This window comes from Oryza sativa, chromosome 3, assembly GCF_034140825.1.
Source record: "Oryza sativa Japonica Group chromosome 3, ASM3414082v1".
Lineage (NCBI taxonomy): Eukaryota > Viridiplantae > Streptophyta > Magnoliopsida > Poales > Poaceae > Oryza > Oryza sativa.
The window spans coordinates 24,463,792-24,482,453 of record NC_089037.1 but is presented as its reverse complement, the minus strand read 5'-3'; the positions used below and the strand labels follow the sequence as shown (position 1 = coordinate 24,482,453).

The following is an 18,662-nucleotide window of genomic DNA, read 5'->3' as shown; positions in this document are numbered from 1 at the left end:
CAAAGTCTTGAGCGATATGAAATCCGAATCGTATTGTATGTTTTAGAGCGCATTAATGGCAACACTCATCTCAGTAATCAACTTTGTACTATCTCAGAACAACCTACTCTGCTTCGAGCACACGCTAGCCACTCCGATTTCCAATCGGCGTGCTGCTGCTTGATTGGGCTATAAACCCTAGGCCCACGCCGCCAGATTCCCCATCCTTCTCTTCGCCTACGCCTCAATTGTCTCCTCCTTCCACTTCCAGCCCGCCACCACCATGTCGGTGTACATGGCTACGCAGCTAGCGGCGCTCGTCGTCGTCGTACTCCTATGTTTCCATGCGCAACATCCACCGCGAGCGCGACCTCGATCTCGACGGCAGCAGCAAGAAGCTCGCCGTCACGACCAAGAGAAAAGTCGTTGCCAAGAAGCGCTCCTCGCAGCGGAGGTCCTCGCCGATCCCGGCAACATTGGAGAAGATCATGACGGGGACGACCGTGAGTGTCCGCACTAGGGTGGGGAAGCTTCGTGGCGGGAGGCAGTTGGTGCTGTGGCTCTCTGCGGTGGTCGTCTCCGCTGCCGAGGAAGGCTACCTCACCATCCTCTACACGGGCGACTTCCAACCGCCGGAGGCTACCATGCGCGTTGCGAGGAAAGAAACCAAGAAGATGCCGCCCGCCGCGGCCTCCCCTGCCCTGGCCGACATCGCCTCCTCTGCACCGACAGTCTACAGCAAGAATGCAGCAGCTCCTTGTCCGACCACGGCCGGCAAGTCGGTAGTGGTGCTCAAGAGAGTTTACCCGGAGGCGTTCTAGTATAGTGGAGTTCTAGTTGCCGTAGATTCTACTACTAGGATTTAGAAATCAGGGCATGTATTCTCGTCTTTCTCCTCTGTTGTTTTTTTGGGTTCCGGAATTCGGAAGGCACAGGAGGTGATGGGTGTTGTAGACCTGTAATATGACGATTCTTTTCGGGTTCTTTCAGTTGTAACAAGAACACATTCATCAATGAAAAGTAAGATTTTTCTCTCAGTTTTCCCTTGAGAAAGCACACTAAATGTTCTTCATTTTCGTTGAACCTTATAATTTACTACGTGAGAATTCAGCTCACCCCCAAGTCCTTTTTTGTGTAGTGTCTTGGACTCTTCGCAAGTAGTCGTAGTAACAATCTTGTTGCAAGCAATTTCCCTCCGATAAAAAAAACTTCGAGATGAAGAAGAGCACCCAAACGGCTATTGTACAGGGGATGGTCCAAATTTCCTCCCTTGTGAAGAAGGAGCCCATGGGCTGTGATGGTGGTGGATCTGGCTAGCCCATCACTGTGCTAGCAACCAACCTAGTAAAACCCTGCGCCGCGCCGCCACATCCGCCGTTCCCCACGACCACGACCACCGCCGCCGACGAATTCCAGGGCCATGGCGTTGCGCGGTGCCGCCTCCCGCTGCTTCCTCGCCGCCGTCCGCGGCCGCGCCGCCTCCGCGTCGCGCGTCCGCGCGGCTCCAGCTCCACTCCCCTCCGCTCCACCACGCCGGGCTGCCTTCTCGCCGTTTGCCGCTGCCGCTGCGAGGTAACCGGGCGAACCGCACTCCCCCTCCTGAATCCGCTACCCTAGATGTTGGATGGTGTGATGTTGACCTCGGTGATTTTGGCCTTCGCAACAGGCCGATGGCGGCGGCGGCGATGATGGGGTCGCCGGCGGCGGTGGCGGCGAGGCTGACCGGGCACCCGTCGGCGAGCGTGCGGGCGTGCTGTGAGCTCTCCCAGGGTACCCACTTCTGCCGCGCTTGCCAGGATCGGTAGCGAGTTAGTCATCATGAATCGTGATATATTTATTCATCCATCTTATGGCATCTTATTTGTTAAAAAAAAAATAAAATGCTGCTTCCATTCCAGATGCGATGCTTAGTTTATGTGTTTTGTGCAATTGATAACTACCGTAATGATTTGGTTTGTTTGCATTGGTAAAATGGCCACCTTTGATGAATCCCGGGTTGTGGGCTGTGGGTGTCTGTTAGAGCAATTTTGGTGAACTTCTGCATCTCTTATTGCAAAGTCACTTTTGATGTCTTGATTTGGATGTATGCCTATGCTTGTGTGCTTCATGTTTGTATATCTTTATTTCTACGAGTGAAAATTGTTTGCTGGAATGTGCACCGTGACATAAATAATAAATCATCAATGGGGCTATTAATGGTGTGTAATGTTTTCCTTAATGTATTCGTGACACAAATGATGCTGCCTTTGTGCCAAAGTGTATCTATGATGTTTAAGTTGGCATGTCCATGTTCATTGCTTCCTGTTAGTAACCATCTGACCAGAATCAAATCTTATGAACATAACATTGATAACATGCTAAGGATTGTGATCATATGTTTCCATATCTAAGATTGTGTAATATTTTTGTCCAGGGTTGAAATAACTTGTTGATCAGACTGTTAGCTACTTAATTAGTATTTCTCTTAACCCAATTTTTGCATTTGGCAACAGTGCGGTCAGTATGATATAATAGATTATATGGGTTAGCTAGATTAGCATATACAACTTGACCTAGAACTCAAAGCAAGGTTCTAGTAAGGAACAAGTGGTTTTGTGTGGCCACGTCACCACAACGCTTATATGGCATAATTAATCGGCCACTTCTGCAGATTAATTATTGTATGTGCTTAAGCATTACAAGGATGGGGGTACCCATTCCTTGTATTCGGCCTTGTAAACCTTACTTTACAGCACTGCTCTAGCATGACTTCATTGTATTGGGTAGGCTTAATTCTCCATATGTGTGATTAAGAGGATTTTGCCAGGTGAACATAACTATTCTGCAGGTTAACTTAACTCTACAGTGTTTACACTTTGAAAGAGAACTCCACTGGTGCTACTTTTTAACTTTGGCAATTTTTGACCATATAACAATTAATAATCTAATGATGATATGTTATGGAATCTGATTTCGCTGTCTATAGTTCTGTTGTTGAATGACCAAAGTTAGCAATACACTGAGAGTGCGGGGTTTATCTCATGTTGTTTTTACTTGCTTTTTTGGTGAAGTTGCATAACAACTAATATAAGGACATCAAAATTGGATAGGGGAAAAGGGGAAAGATGGTTGATGCAGAGGGCATAAAGAATGATTTGGGACCACTTTCCCTAAAATGCTGTATGTCGCCCCTTTCCCTAAGCATTACTTTTTACACCAACAAACTAAAGAAATTGTATAACAATGATGGCAATGACTCTTAAGAACCACCTGTACGATAGGTATACCATCCTGGACCCTGCTGGTATGTTGGGTTTAGTGCTTGATGTCAGTCTAAAAATTTGGGATAAATTTTCCTTTCGCGCCCTTATTTGCTATTTAGGCTGTTTCAATTTTTGGATTCTCTTAAAAGGCTAATTTTGGCGTGCAAAGTAATGTGCTAATTATTTATCGTAAGTTTGACTCATGAAACATGTGAGCAAGATGTATCATTTGGTACTTCTGCCCTGAGCCCAAAGATTATTCTTGCAAACAGTACAAATGCACATCCAATGTCTGTTTTGTAACCATGGGAATAAGTCTGTGTGCTGTGATACAATAATAATATTGGGTGTTTTGGCGCTTCTGTATCGGTTGCTATTACCATCATCCGCAATGGTTCTTTACCCATGCTTTGCACTATGTTCTCTTCTTTCATTGTGTTGGTACTATGAACTATTTATTCATGTACAGTATGATATAATACACCTATTTCATTTCAGTTAGACTGCCTATTTTTGTGCAAACAACTGCACTTTGCTAGCATGTCCTCTCCACATACACTAGCTTCTAAAAGTTCTTTTGGCAATACTATGTTTTGTTGATTTGAGGATTTCTGTGTTTGAAATCTGTTAGGAAATGGAGATGATGCATGACGCCTGGGAGGCCAGTTTAAAGAATAGTGAAGGTGCTGATGTTGAAGCAGCTTGGTTTTTCTGTTTTAATAATCTTGAACTTGTTGATAAATCGACTAATCCAATCTATATAACTGAAATGGAATAGAATATTGGTTTGGGTGGGGGTAGGGATGCAAGTGGGTAGTCCCACTACCCGCATAAAAACCCGCTTGCTAGTTCATTTCTTACGTTATATTACAAAATTTAGAAGAAAAAATGAACTAAAAGTGAGATAAGCGGGCTAAAAAAAAACCCGCATGCATCCCTAGGTGGTGTGTGTGTGTGTTGGGGGGGGGGGAGCAATGGTGAAAATGAGAGGTTTTAACCCTAAGTTCCTATGTCTTGTCTTTAATGCCAGAAGTTTGGGCCGAGTGGCTGACCATTATTTTTTTACTATTGTCTGAGACTGAAATTGTTCTATTTCTTTAAATATTAAAAATCTTAATGATCAGCAACATGTATGTACCCAATACCCACTATTTTCGTGATTAGGGGCTTATGTGCTGAAAGATCTGAGAACCCTTATATATTCAACAACTGACATTGACTATATAATGTCCATGCCAAGGATTTCCCATTCTATTCATTTTCAAGTAAGAATAAACATTTTTCTAAGTTATTATAGTTCTCCAAACATGCATCAGTAATTTGAGAACTCTCATGTTAATTGGGTGTGCCAAAAAACTAATTTATTGTACACATCTTAGTCGCTACTATTTTTTTTTGGGTCTATCCTCATGAAATGCCACCTTATTTTGCAGGTAATTGAGGCTTGAAAACATTACTGTTCCTTTTGCTGCTAGGATGCGAGGTTTACAGAAGCTTTGTGGCTCCTCTGTTTTTTCCTGCCTAATGGGAAGTTAAAAGAAACTCCCTATTTTTAGTTTCCTAGTCCCGTAGTGAAAACAACAGTCAACATGATTACTACATTAATAATCCTCTGTTAACCGGCTACTCGTTATGTTCTGTAAAAGTTGCCGCCATGCTTTCATGTTCTTTTTACTGCATAACGATGCAACCTGTTTCCTAATGCGGATCATTTGAAAATCGTGAGAAGTGAACATAAGTTTACTAGCTGGCTCTGGTACAGAAACTAGAGATTTACCTTGGGTGTCGCCTGGCTAATCACGAAATATTGTGTTTTTTGCACTTTAAACTGGCCTGTTCAACGGCTTTTCTTGTTTTGACACCGTTTGTTGCCATATGGGGCCTAAAAACAAATGTGAGGCTCTACTGTGAGCGCTGTACTTTTTGTATGAAGTGAAGCAAGATACGGAGAACAACTTTCATACTGATGATGATGTTCATCGAGACCACTTGCCACACACAGTACATCACGAGAGCTGCTGCAGATTCATCCATCAGAACATCCATCACCATCAGTACAGAGGTGCAAGCTTGACCATCACCAGGTACATACATATACTACATACTAGTATAGATACAACCAGGTACATACGTACATACATAATTACATACCAGTATAGACACACTGTTTGCCACCAGGTCCAGCAAGAGCAAAAGCAGAGGCCACCAGGTTATAGCTGGTTCAGTTCATCAGTTCAGGTGTGCTGCTCCCGAGTCCAAAGTCCAAACACATACGGCAGGTAGCCCGAGGAGGTCAGCGCAGAAGCACGAAGCGACCACGCACCCGACGGAGGACATGCACGGTCATCGTCGGCCGCCGGCTCCAGCGTCGCCGGCGGTTTCCGCCGCCGCTGGCCGCGGCGTCCACCATCGTGAGCTCGAAGAGGCAGACGTCGTGGGCGACGAGACGATTGTCGCCGGCGAACTGACGCCAGCCGGCGCCGTAGAAGCCGCGGGTGTTCTGCCGGTGCACGAACGGGACGTGCCACTCCCCTCCCCTGCTCGCCCTCTCCAGCACCACCTCCCTCTCCACCGCCCCCAGATACTTACCCGCGAACTCCGGCGACACCCCCTGACATCAAAACAAAAGCAGCACCAATTTAAATTTTCCCTATTTCAGCCAAGAAATGAAACTGCAATGTTGCAATGCAATGCCATTTGGTATGTGCAGTGTGTGCAGGAGGAGGAGACACGAGCGGCAGCTATAGCCGGAGATTTAACCTTGATGAAGGTGAGTCACTTACTACAATGCAGTACTTGCTGCTGCGGACGTGGCTGCTGTGGATGACCTGCACGAACACCGGGTTCCCGGGCTGAACCGGCACGGGGACGCGCGAGATCTCCTCCCTGTCTTCCTCCCTCAGGTTGTACTCGGCCACCCGTCCGTGCCTGCTGAAGTAGTACTCCCCGTAGCGCCCGCCTTCCGCGGCCGCGACAACATCTTCATCTTCGCCATCGTTTTCTTTCGCTTCTGCAGGTGGCAGACACGCATATAAGTTACAATGCCGATTTGGGAGCTTTTAGCTGCTGCATATTCTACCACATTGTTACCCAGATTCTCCTAATATGTAGTTGTATAATCCAGAAAATAAACTAGAACCAGAAGCTAGAAAACCTAGCTTCTCCAAATTCTTAGAAGCTGACTTCCAAACAGCGGATTCTCATCTTAAGCTCACCAAACAGGGCCTTATACATCTCGATGCACAGGCTGGATTGAGTTATCATTACAGGAAGAAAAAAAAAACAAGAACTATAGTTTATTATAGTGTTGATGTTGTGTTGTCATACCTGTTTCATCACTGAATAAGCTGCGTTTGCATGCTCTGGGGATGCTCCTGCAGCTGTTCCTGTGGAGCGTCATCTCCAGGTGGTGGCGATGGCCATTATCGCCGTCGACGATCGGCGGCGTGCGGCGGCCGTTTCTGCCTCCTTGTTCAGCTCCGGCGGAGTTCTCCGCTCTCCCGAATCCATGGCTCCCGACGAAATGCGGCGACGCCTTCTCGCAGCCGGACGGATCAAAGATGAGCACATCGAAGGAGGAGGAGACGCCGCTGTACCTGAAGAGCAGGCAGTCTCCTTCCTCGATGCCGTTGCCATCCACGAACTCTTTCCAGCCAGGCTGAAGAACTAGTTCACCGGCGTCGCTGTTGGCTACTCCAATGCTCCAGGTTTCGCCGCTAGGAGATCTCAGATTCACTTCCTCTGAGATGTGCCCGTTGAAATTGTTTGCAAATCTAGCAGGCACGGTCTGCAGCAATAGCAGGTTGACTGATTCAGGTTTTTTTTTTTCATACTTCAGTTCTTTCTGAGGTACACAGTGATATGAATAGAGAGATTCGTGCATGAATTTACTTTACTTCAAAAACAAAAAGCGCTTGAGTTTACCATGGAAAGACATGCAAAATGAAATCTTAGAGAGAGAGAGAGAGAGAGAGAGAGTAAGATTTTGCATTTAGCCTTATATGGTCTCATGGCCTGATGGCCCCTCAAAAAGGCTGGAAAAGGCTTGAGTACCTGTACACCATAGAAGGCTAAATGCAAAATCTTACTCTCGCATGGAGCTTGCAAATTTTTTTCAGGGGAATGAATATTCAGTTGATGGTTCATCCCTTTTAGTTATTCAAACTGACTCATGTGCCCCCAGCTTCAGATACTTTCAGAAAAGAGGAGAAAAATCATATATCTAAAATGTAAGTGAGAAGATTTCTCACCATGCTCTCGGTGAAATCCCCAACCATATGCTTCAAGAAGTGCTTACTGTGGTCGGCCATATGGCTCCAGTAGCAGTGTTCTTGCCACTCCTTGCAAACGCTGCAGTTCTTGCCTATTTTCAGCATGCCCATTTGGATATCAGAACGGATACGAAGAAATCTAGAAACTAGGCAGAGGTCTCATAGGAGAAAGGGAAAAATGTTACGGGAAGAGGTACTCCGGGGACTTCAGGAGGTTCTGCAGCGATAGTTCCGATGAGAACGTGTCGGTAACTTAGCTGCTGTGTATTTCAGCCGTGACACATATGACAGCAATAGGAAAGTAGGATATAAATATGCCCGGCGAAAAGTAGGATATACATATCAGCGGCTCAACTGCATATGTAGTTACGTCAAATCTACTTTTATGAATCTTGGGATTATTAGATTATAGACGGCCTCATACTGAAAAACCAAACTTTATATAATATATAATCGACGCGATGATAATGTGATAAATTTGTAAATTGAATAAAGTCAGATAAGCTTCATTCCTACTCGCTAGACTAGATTAACAATTCACTCTTTCTCTAGCTACATTATTGATTATTTTATATCCTAAAATAATTTAACTCTTCTCTTTTCTAGAAACACAATACAAATGCGGACACCCACAATGCGCATGCACTCACCCCTTTGAAATTATCTCTTCTCTTCTCTTGTAAATTCGTATTTCCTCTATTTTAAAATACAGCTATATTTGTAACTAGAAGTAGTTATATTTTGACTGAGGGAGTATTATCTTTATTACTTTGACTAGCGCCATACTCCTACGTATTCTACCATTCACAACCAACACAAATTCAATCCACAAACAATTGGACTAGGTATTACCTCGCATTGAGGGCCTGAACCAGTATAAACGATTGTGTCACCATCCCTCCTTGATGTTGTGCACCCTAGAAATTATATTGCTGATCCTAAAAATCGACAGCCATCATACCCAGTGACCGCCTTCATCATTCCTTCCAACCTCGCAACCGTCGTCAGGCTCCACCTCTTGTCATGGTAGCAAAGTATGAGGGAAGAGGATGAGCTGCCCCTGGGGTGCTTACTCCCATCTCCTCAGTAGCCTCTGGCACCACTATCCTCAGCCTCGTCGATCGTAGCATCTTCCGCCGATCTAGCCTGCCGGCCACGCCAACGTATCCATCACTAGCCGCACCCCAATTCTATCGAGGTTAGCCACCCTACGTAGCATGACCTCGCCTCCTCGAAGGTTGCCCCGCTGTTCTGCTTCTCCATCCTCCTCCACTTTAGCCGGTGGCCTCTAGATCCGGCCAAGGGAGCACTGGATCACTATCCTTCTCTCCGTTCGGTGTTCAGGAAGGCAAACGAAACAGTTGCCCCACCACGGCCATCCTGGCTTGTTGCCATGATTCCTGGGCAACTCGCACCGGCAACGGTAAGGCGGGGAAGGAGGTAGGGGAGAGGCGGTGGTGGATAGAGCTAGGTCGCCTCCTGTGTAGGGCTCCCAAAAAAAACTTGAGGCTCGTGAGCTACTTGAGCTCGGCTCGTTGACAACCCTACTCCGTAATAGTGTACTAGTCTAGTTGGCTCTGGTATAGACCTACAAATTAATTAACTTGTAAACAAGGGTCTCATCTTTTCGCTTATGCTTATGCTTATTAGCCAAAATTTAAATTTTCAATCTTAAATTTGGAGCTGATTTTGAGGTTTTTTTATCGAAGTTTATTTTTCAGCATTTGCTTTTAGATCACTCAGAACATGTATATAAAAGTTTTATTCATAAATTAATATTTATTTGCAAATATGCCGTTTGACTTATTCCACGAATAAGCAAAACGATGGGTCCGTTCTAGGCTAACCATGAATCTTGTGTTTTGCACCTTAAACTGGTTTGGTATGAAGTAAGATACGGAGAACAACTTCCATACTAAGGCCCTCTTTGTTTAGGCTTAGGCTTATTGGCCTAGACTTTTAAGTCAGCTTATTGGCTTATATGATTTATAAGCCAGTGGATTTAATGTCCTAAGTTTAATGGTAGAGTCATACATCTATCTCATATAAGCCAAAAAAAAAAGCTTCTCCAACCTAGCTTTTGGCTTAATAGTGTTAGAGTGACTTATGGCTTAAAAAAGCCAAATGAAAAAGCTGCTTGTTTGTTTTGGCTTAGACTTTTCGATTTATAAGTTGGCTTATAAATCTAAACAAAGAGTGCCTAATGTTCCCCGAGACCACTGACCACATAATCAGACCAGAGGTCCACATTAATCAGACCAGAAAGCTTGATCATCACCAGGTACGTACGTGCATACTTCCTTCATCCTAAAATTATTGTAACGTAGCACCGAATTTAACACAACTTGGTACTACGAATTAGACACAGCCTGACCAGATATTACAGATGCACTAGTTGTCACCAGGACCAGCAGCAAGCAAGAGCTAGCAAGCAGAGAGGCGACCAGGTTGGGCTCAGATCAGTTCACCAGTTTGAGCTGCACATGGATGGTTGGTCAGCGAATCAGCACGAAGCGGCCGCGCACCCGCCGGAGGACGTGCACGGCCATCGTCGGCCTCGGCCGGCGGCGCAGGCGGTCGCCGGCGCCGGCGCCGTCCACCAACCTGAGCTCGAAGAGGCAGACGTCGTGGGCGAGGAGGCCATTGTCACGGGCGAACCGACGCCACCCGGTGCCGTGGAAGCCGCGGCTGCTCTCCCGGCGCACGAACCGGACGTGCCACTGATCCCCTCCTCCTCCTCCTCCTCCCCTCTCCATCACCACCTCCCTCGCCATGGCCGGCCCCAGGTACCTGCCGGCGAACTCCGGCGACACGCCCTGACCAAAAGAAATGCACCATTATATTTCAGCCATGAAATTAATCTCACTGAAAAATGTGACGAGAAATGCCTCACACTTACTACTGTGCTGTAGCGGCTGGAGAGGAGGTGGCTGGCGTGGATGACCTTCACCAACACCGGGTTGCCAGGCTCCACCGGCACGGGGACGCGCGAGATCTCCTCCTTGTCTCCCTTGCTCAGGTTGTACTCGGTCACTCGCCCGCCGTGCCTGCAGAAGTAGTACCTGTCCTCTCCATCTTTGTCAACGTCTTCGTCTTCATCTTCATCTTCGTCTTCATCGTCCCCTTCCTTCTTCTCTTCGCGATGATCTTGCTCTGCAAGGCAAGCACGTTCATGCATGTATGTACCAATATTAGTTGTTACAACAATAATGCCCATGGCCGCATACATGTCAATGATGCAGAGTCTGGATTGATTTCTACCCTATCCGTTCATATTATAAGACGCTTTGATCAAATCAAGTTTTTAGAAAAAATATATTTAATAAAACTAATTTGGTGATGAAGATGTTGCTAAACTTTCTAATAAATTTAGCTGAACTTCAACAAGTAAGTTTGATCTGAAAAAAAAAATCAAAGCGTCGTACAATATAAAACAGACAGAGCATTATCCAAGAAAATAAATTTATTAGAGTGCTGTGCGACATACCCATTTCATTTCGATGATGCAGGGGCTGGATATATTGATTTCAATTATCAAAGAAAAAATAAATTACACAGTGTTGTGTTGTGTGACATACATACCTATCTCATCACTGAATAATCCGCGCTTACATGCACTGGGGATGCTCCTGCACCTGCTGCTGTTCTTGTGGGGTGTCATCTCCAGCTGGTGTTGGTGATGGCCATTCTTGTCACCATCTCTGCCTCCTCCTTCAGCTCCTGCAGACTTCTCTTCTCTCCCAAATCCACGGTTCTCGACGAAATGCGGCGACGCCTTCTCGCAGCCGGACGGATCAAAGATGAGCACATCGAAGGAGGAGACGCCACTGTACCTGAAGAGCAGGCAGTCATTTTCCTGGACGCCATTAGCATCCACGAACTCTTTCCAGCCTGACCGAAGAACTAGTTCACCGGTGTCACTGTAGGCTACTCCAATGCTCCATGTTTTGCCGCTAGGTGACTTCAGATTCACGACCTCTGAAATGTGCCCGTTGAAATTGTTGGCAAATCTACTAGGCACGATCTGCAGAAATGACAGGTCAGTCAATCTATTCAGTGATATCAATATATAGACCATGGGAATACATGAAAAAGAAATCTTATGGAGTGAGATTTATTTGCACTTAGGCGCCTTTTATTGTGTACAGAAAAAAAATGAGAAAGAACATGAGAAAAGAACATATAAATGGAAGCCTGAGATGATTGATTTTCTCACCATGCTCTCGGTGAAGTCCCCAACCATATACGTCAAGAAGTGCTTACAGTCATCGGCCATATGGCTCCAGTAGCAGTGTTCTTGCCACTCCTTGCAAACACTGCAGTTCTTGCCTATTTTCAGCATGCCCATTTGGATATCAGGAATCAGGATGGGTAGGAAGGAATCAGGAGGAGAAAAGTGGAAAGGTGATGGGCAGAGGTACTCCGGGGACTTCAGATTCTATAGCGGTAGTTCCAATGTGAACATGTGAATCATTGGACACAAGACAAGAGTATGCCAAAATGCCAAATCCAATTGCTACTGACCAATAGTTGCACGCTAAGTTTAATATCCCCAATTTTATCCATATTAACTAATCATATTCATCAAAAGTTAACATGCCTACTATCTCCATCCTAAAAATAAAATATAAGATATTTTGTTTATGTATCCTTGCATTTCTCTTATATTTTAGTACGAAAATAGTAACCGTAACACATTAGCTCTACAGCACTAATCCTGATACTGTTCAAAACATTTTATCGGCATTGCTAATGGTTGTTGACAGAAAATTAGAGTCAAAATCTTACAAATTTGTAACCTTAGGATTCGCATCGTGTTTCATGCTCCGGCCACCCAGCTCTTTCTCATCCAGCTCTGATGATTGGCGGCGGCCCAATGAGTTAGGGTTTAGGTTCTTAGATTCGGGGGAGAGGAAAGAGAGCGGAAGTCGTTGGGCTTAAAGGGATGGCCGTGGGGAGGAGGCGACTCGATGGTAAGTGGACAACGAGGCATCACCGTTGGGATGGAGGAGGGGCGGTGGGTTGGCGTTGACGGTAGGGGCAAATTGGAGCTTCCGCTGACTTGGGGAAGAGAAGAGGGAGGGGGGAGGGTGCTATATATTGACCCCTTCCAGCCAGCCGACGATGCCAGGTGATGGTGCATGGGGCAGCTACAGAGGCATTGGCGGTGACGCTAGGGATGATGAGAGGAGAGAGAAACGGTTAGGGTTAGAGGTACAGTGTATGAATCTTAAAGCAATCCAACGGTCTAAAATTTGTTAGTTTTTGTGAGATGTTTTTAAGTCAAATGCCATATTGACATTCCCTTATTTATTTATTTATACTCTATTGCTACTATTGTTTTTCCCCTCTCTTGGCACTCACGTGCATGTACAGGCGCATCAAGGGCACCTCATATCTCTCTCTACTCATCGGCTAGCATTTTTAGAGTTACTCCAGCACTTGGCACTTGAGGCCTTATTGCATTTGATCTAGTACTCTCTTTGATAAATGATTTGTTTTACTATCCGTGTAGTTAATCTTGACTATGATTTTTTATTAGGAATATATGACATGAAAAATTAAATCACCAAATTACAAAAATTATATAAAATAACGAGTGAATTGCACTTTATGCCACATTTTATTTCCTAAGTTGCATACTAGATCAGGTATTAGAAGAACTTTTCACTTTGGGCCAGGCTTATTAACCAAGGTTTGCACTTTGTACTAGTTGTCCCACATGCCAGCAGAGGAGCAGCACTATAGCTCCACCAGTCCACCTCTGTGGTTGTGCTTACTCCTTACACTTGCGTCGCGAAGCCGAAGCGAGGGTGTTTTGAGGAGGTGGCCACGAGCTATATGTGCTCACCGGAATAGGAAGAAGCTCGAGCTGTGCCTTCTGCTCATATTGCTGTGGACAAGAGCTAGGCTCAAGGACCCTATTCTCATGGACTAGCGTCTCACCATCTCCTACCAATTCTCAAATTCAAAGCGTGAAAGGGGCAGATCCTTTATTGATTGATGATTGAATTTGACTATTGCATCTTGCTGGCTCAAGTAATCACATGTTGTTGCATGTCATTGCTAATGAGCTCGCGAGGTTTTTCCTAGAGGCCAGAGAAGATAAAAAGGGGAGAGGAAGATTAGCCCAAATTGAAACCATATGCAAACTTAGCTAGTTCAAAGTGAAAATGTCACCTTACCCCTAGCCCAAGGTGCAACACAGGTAAAAAAAAAAGTTGTTTAGTGTGCAATTAAGTGGTAAAAGTTATGCTTTTATCAATCTTGAAAAGTCTAAAATGGAAACTATATATGACCAAAAAGAGTGATAATTCATTCTTCTCTAGCCACGTCATCAATTATTTTAAATCTTAAAAAATATCTCTTCTCTTGTAAAGTTGTAATATCTTTATTATTTATAGCCTTTGATGATTGATCTCAAGTGTAAATTGTTTCTTTTCAATCATAAACCCCTCACTTTGAAATCATGAAGCCAAATCATCTCAACTATTAATACCATATAGATATTGATCTAAGTTAGAATAACAAAAAGCACATAGAGTTAAAGCATCAAGCTGCAAGGTTTCTATCTTGTTACTAACAGGTGTAAGACAATATATCCAATGGATTCTCGTTTAAGGCCTTCTAGATTATGGGAATATGCATTATCTTTATAGAAATCAAACCAAAATGCCTTTAAACTTTGTAGGCTTGCAAGGATGCCTAAAGTGAATAATTAATCTCGCTTATGACCTTATACGTACTATGCATATTGAAATAATTAATCATTTCGTTTCTTATAACTATCTATGTACGCTTTGTGAGATGCTAAATAAGAAAAAATAATTTTAGATACATGAAAACCAATAAGCAAAAATAATTATTCACAAGAATAAAAGTTATTTACGATATCAATTAATCGCTATATATGATCGTCTAAAAAAGTTATACTATCTCCGATTTTTAAATAGATGGCATTATTAACTTTTTACATACTTTTAACTCTTATTAATAAATTTTATGATAATTATTTATTTTTTACTTGATTTATGACTTTAAAAAGTACTGTTTTTAAGCCTAACTTATTTTTTATATTTATAAAAAATTAAATAAGATAAACATTCAAACATATATAAAAATGAACGGTGTTATATGTTAAAACGGAGATAGTACTATTTAAATAAACAAGTTGTGTTAACATGCCGTAGTCAGGGAATAATCGTGACTATGTTCCAGCTAAACGCGCGGTTTCGTCCACGATCAATTGTAAAAGAGGGAGACAAAGCTATCATTGACACAGGAAAAATATACTCCCTCCGTTTCAAAATATTTGACACCGTTGACTTTTTAGTACGTGTTTAACCATTCATCTTATTCAAAAAGTTTAAGTAATTATTTATTCTTTTCATATCATTTAATTCATTGTTAAATATACTTTCATGTACACATAATTTTACATATTTCACTAATTATTTTAAATAAGACGAATGGTTAAATATGTGCTAAAAAATTAACGGTGTCAAATATTTTAAAACGGAGTGAGTACATATTTTGCATACTATTTTTTGCCTGTGTATAACACTTAGCAGAAGCAATATTGACATTGTGGACATCCTACTCTGTTTTTCATGCCCCAAAACCTCGCATTGGAACTGCCAAAAGCAGATGTGACATGGTATCCAAGGAATACAGGGAATACTATATCCAAGATTACATGTCTCTAATTTTGGTCCGTGCTAGCGTGCTGCCGGCTTAAATTTCAATTGCACATTATTACTTTTAACATGATAAGCAATTGTGTTGGCTACAGGGATGAAAACGAAGCGATAGTAGTCATACAATATTTTTTAAGCGGATTCGGAGCGGTTGCGGATAGTGTGCGGATGCGGATGCGGATGTGGAGCGGATTGTTTCGGATGTCGGGAATGGTGCGGAGTCGGTGCGGAATCGGTTTGGAAACAGATTAAATTTATTGGATGTTACGTGTATATGTAATCAATACAACATCGAGTTAGCAATGCAATGAACAATAATATAATAATCAATAAATGACCCATCGTAATAATAATATGCTTGAGTACTAAACAACATGAATACATGATGTCCATAATATAAAAATACAACTAAGCAAGCATAGTGTAACATGAGATGGCGAGAGTCTCGGACTAAGAAATCTAGGTTAATTGATGAATTAGATCATTGAATGGACCAACTTATGTTATATGCAATAGATAGAGTGGTTATATGTGTACTTCGGATTATCCGGTAAACAGTTTATCGGATAATCCGATAGAAAAGTTGGATAAACCGCATCCGCCGGATTTCAGAGATACCATATCTGCATCCGCATCCATATCATACCATCCGCATCCGTAACCATATCCGTCGGATTTCTAAAAGGTCATACCATATCCTCGTTTCAGACAGACTCGGAGCGGATCGGATCGGATCGGATCGGATATTATCCGATCAGTTTTCACTCCTAGTTGGCTAGAAAGAAATAGTAGGAGGGTTTCTAAACAATTGGAGCAATCTAATATTTGTACGGCGATGCAGGTGTTGCAAGGCATATATTTCACAGCGTGAGTTCATGCTGCTAGAATAGTACCGAAACACCCTTCATACATGTTAGTCGACTATCTCCAAAATGCAGGGGCGGATTCACAATGGGGGCAGAGGGGTCTTGAGACCCACTACCGTCCTCGGCACGGTGGAGACCCTCCTAAGCTCCCACTAAATTTTTTTCCATAGATTCATAGGATATAGAGACTGTAGGTTCGGTTTATATTGATGTAGTTTATTCAGCCCCCACTACTATTCTTTCTAGATCCGCTCCTGCCAAAGTGTAAGATATTATAAGGTTATTTTAAACCCACCATTCATACATGTTAGTCGCGAGCAAGCATGCTTTGTCTCGGTTTTGGCTTGGTGTGGGCTCACCTCTGACGCATTCTTCATGCATCTTGCTTTGGACTCGAGAAACCAAACTGGGGCACGCTCTTAGCTGAGTTGTCACACTGGTGGAGAAGTAGTTTTTACTCTCGATTCGTAACCCCACTTTAGTCCCGGTTTTCCAACCGGGACTACGAATCCGAGACTAAAAATCGCTATCTTTAGTCCCGGGTGAAATAACCGGGAGTAAAAATCTATCTTTAGTACTGGTTGATGTTACGAGCATCTTTAGTCCCACCAACCGGGACTAAAGATAGAGCCAGGCTGATCCCCGGATGCTCCTTTGTTATATTCTTTTCTTCATTATTTTTAATATATTGATTTCACTCCATCCCCATCCCCAAAATCCCAAATCAATTATCACCTCCAAATCCTCAAATCGATCATCTCCAAATACATCACAAAATCTTAAAAAAAATTACATCACAACTTCTACAAAATTCATCACAAATACATCACATATTCATATCACACACAAATCAAATACATCTCAGATCCGGATCACAAATTCTCAAAAAAAAAAAAACAAAATAAGCCGCCATCTTCTACCTGCCGCCCAGCTGCCGCCTTCCGCCTTCCGCCAGCCAGCGCCGCGCGCCGACCGCCACGCGAGGCCGGTGCCGCGCCTACAGATCGGGGATGAGTGGGGGAGGGGGAGGAGGAGCCTCGCGCGGCGCCGCCGCCTGCAGATCGGGGAGGAGGAGGGGAGGGGGAGGAGAAGGAGAGGAAGGGGAGGAGGAGAGGATCATCCGCGTGTAAGATAGTGAGGAGAAGAGGATATCGGAGGAGAGGAGAAGGGGAGGAGAAGAAGAGATAGAACCGGGAGGGAGGAGGGGAGGAGGAGATATGTATCTCGATCCCGCACGCCTCGATCTCTCCGCGCATGCCGATCTTTTTTCCCGGTTGGTGTTACCAACCAGGACTAAAGATCAAAAAGTAGTTCTAACCTTTTCAACCGGGATTAAAGATAATCTTTAGTCTCCATTTTTATTGCAACCGGGACTATTGTGGAATTTGGTCGACCGACCAAAGATGGTTTCTCCACCAGTGTCACTACCACACAAACCTGGTGAGATGAGGAAACGTGCCACATCAGTACACTGTGAAGGCCCTAATGAAGCTTAAACTGTAACTTTCTAACTCGTTTCTGTTCCCCTTGCTTAATATATCCGACAGAGCTCCTCCCATCTTTCCTAAAAAAACATGGTAAGCAATGCCACTGAAATGAAAAGTCTTCAGAAAATGACACTCTACCATGATGAGCTTCGTAACTCGCTCACTTAAAGTTTCTCTTACGGGTTAGTTCAATCCCTGACATTATAATTTATCCAAACAAATTCTTAAAATCTATCATTTATCTTAACATAGTTTTTTCACCCACTAAAAACGCCAAGTGGGTGCGTCATGTCATCCTCGTATACAAGGAAAACATTCAAATGATCATTCTACCCTTGTGTATGTCATATAATAGAAAAAGAAAGAAAAACAAATACTAACAACCTAGAACTCATGATAGAAACCATGTTTTTTAAGGGAAAGATAGAAACAATGTTGGCTGGCCTGTCATCTTTTTTTTCTTTTTATTTATTATGGGGTATATGTAAAAGAGTAGAATGATCATTTAATCTATCTATCTATATTTTAAAAGCTGACGGGAGACCCAGTATAAGAGAGAAGAAAAACAAAAAGGGATAATTGCATCCATGCCCCCACTTTCGAAGCCAATTGCTCTTTTACCCCCACTTTTTAGGGTTTGCAGTTTTACCCTCACCTTTTGAATATGAACCAGCAGTGTGCCCTCACTTCTAACAGCGGGTTTTAACGGTGTTAGTTGTAGAGAAAATGACAATTATACCCTTAGTGGTTATTGCATTTTCCCCCATTTTTTTTAGCTTTGTTTGATTTTGCCCCTATTTGTGATTTCAGGTTGTGTGATGGTTATAAATAATTCAAGGGATCCCATAATTCAAATATGAGCATCTCTTGTGATGTTTTTTACTTTAACAAAACAAAATCACAAATACTAGGCAGTTACAAAATTTGACCAAAATTTAAATAAAATTTGGACAGCATTTGGACAGAATTTTGGCACAACTAGCACAAGCCACATACTTCCTCCGTTTCAAAATGTTTGACACCGTTGACTTTTTAGCACATGTTTAACCGTTCGTCTTATTCAAAAATATTTGTAAAATATGTAAAACTATATGTACATGAAAATATATTTAACAGTGAA

At 43.2% G+C, this 18,662-nt stretch overlaps 3 protein-coding genes across 9 annotated transcripts; 1 reads left to right on the top strand and 2 right to left on the bottom strand.

Annotated features, from left to right (window-relative positions):
- The first annotated feature begins 1,352 nt into the window (after positions 1 to 1,352).
- LOC4333475 (uncharacterized) lies at positions 1,353 to 4,967 on the top strand. Of its 6 annotated transcripts, none has more exons than XR_010740233.1 (5): positions 1,353 to 1,551; positions 1,646 to 1,749; positions 3,069 to 3,138; positions 3,853 to 3,904; positions 4,655 to 4,967. XR_010740233.1 is itself a non-coding variant. In XM_015773084.3 (4 exons), the coding sequence occupies exons 1-3, from the start codon at positions 1,400 to 1,402 to the stop codon at positions 3,870 to 3,872; spliced, it is 276 nt and encodes a 91-aa protein (XP_015628570.1). In that variant the 5' UTR covers positions 1,353 to 1,399; the 3' UTR covers positions 3,873 to 3,904; positions 4,655 to 4,967. The 6 variants fall into 6 exon arrangements, 3 of the variants coding, with proteins under 3 accessions (XP_015628570.1, XP_015628571.1, XP_066164970.1); XR_010740232.1 differs by having other exon boundaries at positions 1,646 to 1,787; XR_010740231.1 differs by lacking the exon at positions 3,069 to 3,138 and having other exon boundaries at positions 1,646 to 1,787.
- On the bottom strand, positions 4,696 to 7,895 carry LOC4333474 (B3 domain-containing protein Os03g0622200-like). 2 transcript variants are annotated; one of them, XM_066308162.1, is made up of 5 exons: positions 7,678 to 7,776; positions 7,472 to 7,584; positions 6,549 to 7,008; positions 6,005 to 6,231; positions 4,696 to 5,832 (listed from the first exon to the last, which is right to left on the bottom strand). In XM_066308162.1, exons 2-5 carry the CDS (start codon positions 7,529 to 7,531, stop codon positions 5,515 to 5,517), a joined length of 1,065 nt encoding a protein of 354 aa, XP_066164259.1. In that variant the 5' UTR covers positions 7,532 to 7,584; positions 7,678 to 7,776; the 3' UTR covers positions 4,696 to 5,514. The 2 variants fall into 2 exon arrangements, with proteins under 2 accessions (XP_066164259.1, NP_001404643.1); NM_001417714.1 differs by having other exon boundaries at positions 5,252 to 5,832; positions 7,472 to 7,895.
- A 1,848-nt stretch (positions 7,896 to 9,743) lies between these two features.
- On the bottom strand, positions 9,744 to 11,914 carry LOC4333473 (B3 domain-containing protein Os03g0622100-like). The gene is made up of 4 exons (NM_001417713.1): positions 11,709 to 11,914; positions 11,075 to 11,516; positions 10,392 to 10,645; positions 9,744 to 10,308 (listed from the first exon to the last, which is right to left on the bottom strand). The coding sequence occupies exons 1-4, from the start codon at positions 11,838 to 11,840 to the stop codon at positions 9,988 to 9,990; spliced, it is 1,149 nt and encodes a 382-aa protein (NP_001404642.1). The 5' UTR covers positions 11,841 to 11,914; the 3' UTR covers positions 9,744 to 9,987.
- Positions 11,915 to 18,662: the final 6,748 nt, after the last annotated feature.